Genomic DNA, 6,042 nt, shown 5'->3' on the forward strand with positions numbered 1-6,042 from the left:
TGTGTATTTTTATAGAAACATTTTTTTTTCATAAACAGAAGTTGATTGTTGAGAAAACTTAAATTGTACACAAATATATTTCTATGATAATAATTTAAATAACAAAGGTTTGATACAAACAAAAATAATATTAAAATAATCGTACAAGATATTGATCCAATAAAATCAAAGCATTCTTATAAAACTAGATGTTAGAAGTAATCATGGCAAGAGTATATTTGAATTTAAACGTGGAAGTTAAAACGAATCCATTGGTTTTTCAAACTTGAGAAAATAACAGTAGGGGACAGGGGAGGGGGTAAAATGGTGATTGCACAAAATTGTGACAATTCCGCTAGGCGACAAAACGACGAGGTCTGTCGGCAACTGTGGGCCGGTGCTGAACCGGGAGATAAAAGCGGCGCAAAATCTAACTTCCCCCTTTGAAAACAAAACGAAACGAAACTCATTTGAAAACAAACATTAACTTAAAACAACGCATGCACACAAACCAAAACTAATCTCTTGAAACCAATTAATTAACAATAATTGTTCATTTGTTCATCTCCAAACCCAAAAATAAAAAAACAAAAATAGAAATAGACCGTTCAGTTTTAATTCCTATACTCGCAACCAAAGCAAAGCTCTCTTTCTCACTGCTCTCTCACACTCACCCTCTCCAAAATTTTCCAATCCTTTCTTCTTCTCCTTTTAATGAAGCCTCCTTGTGATTTTTACTTGTGTTTCAGCTCGGTATGTTTCGGTTTGGTTCCAAAACCCTAGCCCTATTCCTTATCCTGCAGATTTTGGTTTACTTTTTGCAATTTGTTTTGGTGAATGTTCTGGGTTGATGAAACTGCTGTATATTTTGAATCACTGTTCCGCTTCCGATGGATAATTATTATTATTTGTAGTATTCGGTGATGCTTGTGTTGTTTCGAAGGGTGTTTTGAAAATTTAGCGACGTGTGCAATCTGTTGTTTATTCTCGTGGTGTGTTATTCAGTTTGGGAGAGAGGTGTTGCGAATTTTGTTCTTCTTATTTCGGGAAAATCAAGGGTATGGCAAGCGAAAGGCTATTGGCTACTTGGCCTTTTTCTTGTTTTGCTGGCTTGGTACCGTGGTTTGTTTGCTTTATCGCTGCATAAAATGGAATAATCATGCCTGAAATATCATGATATTTTTTATGTTATACTTTGAAGTATAGCGAAATGGAATTTGTTGTTTTCTGCTTCCTTATTCTTTCCATGTTTTTTGAAGTTTGATTTTGAGCATCTGTTTTTTCTGGGTTAACTTTCTTTCTTGCCTTTTGGTTTTGCAGCTAAAATAGTTGAGATTATTTGGTACTTAAGTTAACACGGACAGTGCTTTGAACGATGGATGTTGCTGAGGTTGAAGAGAATCTATTTACTGCAACTGATGCTAAGGTATTATTACATCTTTGATTATTTTAAATTCTATTTTTGGGAATTCTAATGTTTTTTGTGTAGTAGATTGACAATTGCTTTTACAGTGTATACAGTCTTTTTTATGTTCTTATTCAATTAGGTAGGAAAGCGAAACCCGTTTCTTATTCAATTAGGTAGCCAAGTTATTTTTAGGTATTCAATTAAGCAAAACAGTTTAATCTGTCTACCTTCAAAGGTGCATGGATTTTTTTCACCTGGTTATCGTAACTGCTATTTGAGAAAATGTTTTTCATTTCTGGACAAATGAAAAGAAAACAGTAACGGACTGTTGAAATACTGTTTTTCTTGCTCTGGTTTTTTCTCGTTGTGTCAAATTTTTTTAAATTTTATTTTCTGTAATAATGTATTCTGATCATTGTCTATCTGGTCTCTTATGCAGTTACACGGACAAATGTGCAAGACTCTTTCTATTATATATTGCAAAGTATTGTCTGTATTTCCTTCTTTAGAAGCTGCTAGGCCAAGGAGTAAATCTGGTATTCAGGCATTATGTTCATTGCATGTAGCCTTGGAGAAAGTCAAGAATGTTCTTCAGCACTGCTCAGAGTGTAGTAAACTTTACTTGGTACGATTTATTTCTTTTATAGTTTTATTTGCTGATTATGTTTCTAAGTACACAGTTTTTATTTTACCTTATCTCATGAAGCACTTGTCTCCTGATGATGGTGGGTGAAATTATTTGAAATGCATTTTTGTAAAATATGTTACTTATTACATAAATTGTGATGCAGGCTATAACTGCAGATTCTGTCCTCCTAAAATTTGAGAAAGCTAAATCTGCTCTTGAAGATAGTCTTAGACGGGTGGAAGAAATTGTTCCACAATCTATTGGGTGTCAGGTAATATTATTTAGCAACATGGCTGATGCCATATTCTTTTTTTGCGGGTTAGGGTTGGTTAGTTTAGGTTCATGGTTCCATTTCCATTATTATCATGTGGAGCCTCTTATTCTTACTGATTTCTGTTGTGATCATATGAATGAGTGGCCCTATTTTAGATGTTTGATTTTGTTATTCCAAAATAATTGAATGCCCTCGTTTTCATCTGGATTTTGCTTTCTGTAACACTGGCCTTTTCATATTCACATGTGCAAATTTTGCTCTTGTTATCATTGTCAATGTTTAGCCTGGTCTGAGGTTTGACTGACTAATTACCTGTTCAGGTTCAGGAGATTGTGAATGAGTTTGTGACAATAGAATTTGCACTTGACCCATCAGAAAAACAAGTCGGCAATGATTTGATTGCATTGCTCCAACAGGGAAGAAAGTTTAATGATTCTAGTGACAGCAATGAGCTTGAATGTTTTCACCAGGCTGCTACTGGACTTGGAATTACATCTTCAAGAGCAGCTCTTGCTGAAAGAAGAGCTCTCAAGAAACTCCTAGAAAGGGCTCGATCAGAGGAAGACAAGCGGAAGGAATCAATTATTGCATATCTCTTGCATCTTATGAGGAAATACTCCAAATTATTTAGAAGTGAATTCTCAGATGACAATGATTCTCAGGGTTCTGCACCTTGTTCTCCCACTGTTCAGGGATCTATTGGGGACAGTGTTCCTGGTAGTCATTGTCAAGCCTTTGACAGACAGCTTTCCAAATTCAGTTGCTTTAATTTCAAACCAAATAGTTGTAGGAAATCAGGGCAGATGCCTCTTCCACCTGAAGAGTTAAGGTGTCCGATATCTCTGCAACTTATGTATGATCCTGTTATTATTGCTTCTGGGCAAACATATGAAAGAGTTTGTATAGAAAAATGGTTCAGTGATGGTCACAACAAATGCCCAAAGACCCAGCAGAAACTTTCACATCTTTGTTTGACTCCTAATTACTGTGTTAAGGGCCTTGTTACTAGTTGGTGTGAACAAAATGGAGTTCCTATTCCTGAAGGCCCTCCTGAATCTCTTGACCTTAACTACTGGCAATTTTTATTATCAGAGTCTGAATCTACAAATTCAAAATCTGTAGATAGTGTCAACTCTTGCAAGTTGAAGGGTGTTGATGTGGTTTCTTTGGAAGAGAGTGGTATCCCAGAGGAATCTGTGCAAAAGGGGACTGAAAGTGTGTCTGCACAAGAGGAAGACACTGAGCAGTATTTTAACTTTCTGAAAGTTTTGACTGAGGGGAACAATTGGAGGAGGCAATGTGAAGTGGTAGAACAGTTAAGGTTGCTGCTGAGGGATGACGAGGAAGCCAGGATTTTTATGGGGGCTAATGGGTTTGTCGAAGCACTTTTGCAGTTCTTGCAATCAGCTGTCCATGAAGGTAGTGTAATGGCTGTGGAAAGTGGAACAATGGCTCTCTTCAACCTGGCTGTGGATAATAACAGGTTTGCTTTATATTTCCAGTTTTTAGTCATCAAGTAAAACTTCTTTTCTTATTATTACAAAATCAATACAGTTCTTTGTATTTGAGATTCATTATGTTGTGTTTTAGCCAAAGCCATTGATGATCAAAACTGATCACTAAGATTTGCATAGTGCAAGTAGATGTGAAAAATTGATCACTGCCCAGATTGAATGCATCTACAACTCGATAATATACATAATTTCTTCATTGCTTAGACTCTGATTCATTTAATATATACCAACAATAATGTGGCTGGAATTTACCGATATGGTGGAGTTAGTGTTTCATTAACTCCTTCTAAATTCATATATTCTTTTTAACCTCTGCACACTATTAACATGAAGTTGATCTTTATTTTTCAACAGAAATAAGGAAATTATGTTATCAGCTGGAGTATTATCATTGTTGGAGGAAATGATTTCTAAAACTAGTTCTTATGGTTGTACAACTGCCCTCTATTTGAATCTCTCTTGCCTTGAAGAAGCCAAGCCAATGATTGGCATGAGTCAGGCTATCCAGTTCCTAATCCAGCTTCTCCAATCTGACTCTGATATTCAATGCAAGCAAGATGCTCTCCATGCTCTCTATAATCTTTCTACTGTGCCCTCCAATATTCAATACCTCCTTTCATCTGGCATCATTAGTGGCTTACAATTCCTTGAAGGAGACGATGATTGCATGTGGACAGAAAGATGCATAGCTGTTTTGATAAATTTAGCTACTTCTCAAGTTGGAAGGGAGGAAATTGTATCAACTCCCGGACTTGTTAGTGCACTGGCTTCTATACTGGACACCGGTGAGCTCTTGGAACAGGAGCAAGCTGTGACTTGTCTCCTAATTTTGTGCAGTAGAAGTGAGGAGTGTTGTGACATGGTCTTGCAAGAAGGGGTTATACCAGCATTGGTTTCAATATCAGTGAATGGGACCCCAAGAGGCAGAGAAAAAGCTCAGAAACTCTTGATGCTGTTCCGAGAGCAGCGACGGGACCATTCACCAGTTAAGACACATCAGTGCCCACCTGAAACTAGTGATTTGTCTATGCCTCCAGCTGAAATGAAACCACTATGCAAGTCAATTTCAAGAAGAAAGTCTGGGAGAGCTTTTAGCTTTTTCTGGAAAAGCAAGAGCTATTCTGTTTACCAGTGTTGAGTTCCTTTGGTTGTTGTATCTATACTCTTTTGTGGCCCTGCCTTCTACTTCCTGTTCCCATGGGTGCTGCTTAATTTTTGGTTCAAAGCGAAGAAGAAATGTACAGACCTGTGTAATTTATGGATTTTGTGTTCTTCTTTCGCTTTCCTCTTTGTAACATCAATTTTTCTAATTCTAAGTGTTAGTTTCCTTCTCTTTCCTTTTTTTTTTTGGGGGTGGGTTACAATTTTTAAATTAACTGTTAATTATGTCTTTAGGTGTTTCCTCGGTGCACAAAATCTACACAGAAAGATCTATGTAGTCTATATACATAAAATAAAGCAGGTTACAACTAGTAGCTAAGAGAGGGCAAGTTTGTTTAACGGATGTCGCTTTAGCCATCACTTTCACCTTTAAAACACTCATGCGTCATCTTTGGTCCGTGTTTTTTGGTTGCTTTACCGCACTGCAATGCTTTCGATTTGTACATTGTTTTGTGACCCACAAAAATTAATCCATCTTCTAGGAGGAAAACAAAAGACCATTACGGCATGGCGGCTACGGTTGATAACTTTTATAATTAAACTAAATTTTATTCATAAAAAAACTAAAATTTTATTTTTCTTAATCTAATAAAATCACGGTATTGTTGACATTCTTGCACTTGTAGGATAATTGTTTATTTATATTTTTGTTAGGAACCAAAAGAAGAACAGAAAACATAGGTTTATGTTTTACATATTGACGGGTTTACTTATTTGCGCCAAATTATTATGTCAACCTATCTATTATTTATTACCTTATTGAAACATGGGAAGAAAGTGTAAGAATTAATGGCCTAAACAAGAGGAGCAAGATGAGGTAAATTGTTTAACAAAATAATTTTGCAAATGTTACCTAATAATGAAGATTTATGAAGAATTACAGAAAGAGCAATTAAGAAAACCAATAAATCAAAGCTGTTAAAACTGTTTACAGAAAAACAATTGGTTAACATTTCGATTAAGTAATCAACAACAGATTACAATCATACAACACCACAAAGAGGTGATCTTGACCACACAAGAACACACACCCTCTTTGTCTTTTCACACAAACACAGTCAAAACAATTCTTTAACCT

The 6,042-nt window shown here is 36.0% G+C and overlaps 1 protein-coding gene across 1 annotated transcript; it reads left to right on the plus strand.

Moving 5' to 3' along the window:
• The first annotated feature begins 424 nt into the window (after positions 1 to 424).
• On the plus strand, positions 425 to 5,139 carry LOC137811562 (U-box domain-containing protein 6). The gene is made up of 6 exons (XM_068613347.2): positions 425 to 732; positions 1,300 to 1,405; positions 1,827 to 2,012; positions 2,179 to 2,286; positions 2,610 to 3,772; positions 4,158 to 5,139. Exons 2-6 carry the CDS (start codon positions 1,355 to 1,357, stop codon positions 4,939 to 4,941), a joined length of 2,292 nt encoding a protein of 763 aa, XP_068469448.1. The 5' UTR covers positions 425 to 732; positions 1,300 to 1,354; the 3' UTR covers positions 4,942 to 5,139.
• The last annotated feature ends 903 nt before the right edge of the window (positions 5,140 to 6,042 follow it).

This window comes from Phaseolus vulgaris, chromosome 2 (assembly GCF_051622355.1).
Source record: "Phaseolus vulgaris cultivar YP4 chromosome 2, ASM5162235v1, whole genome shotgun sequence".
Taxonomy (NCBI): domain Eukaryota; kingdom Viridiplantae; phylum Streptophyta; class Magnoliopsida; order Fabales; family Fabaceae; genus Phaseolus; species Phaseolus vulgaris.

Bases quoted from the DNA above. Each gene is read 5' to 3' on its own strand.
- LOC137811562 (XM_068613347.2), top strand. From the start codon at position 1,355: ATGGATGTTGCTGAGGTTGAAGAGAATCTATTTACTGCAACTGATGCT. The intron at 1,406-1,826 runs GTATTATTACAT...TCTCTTATGCAG, and splicing joins TTACTGCAACTGATGCTAAG to TTACACGGACAAATGTGCAA. The intron at 2,013-2,178 runs GTACGATTTATT...ATTGTGATGCAG, and splicing joins AGTGTAGTAAACTTTACTTG to GCTATAACTGCAGATTCTGT.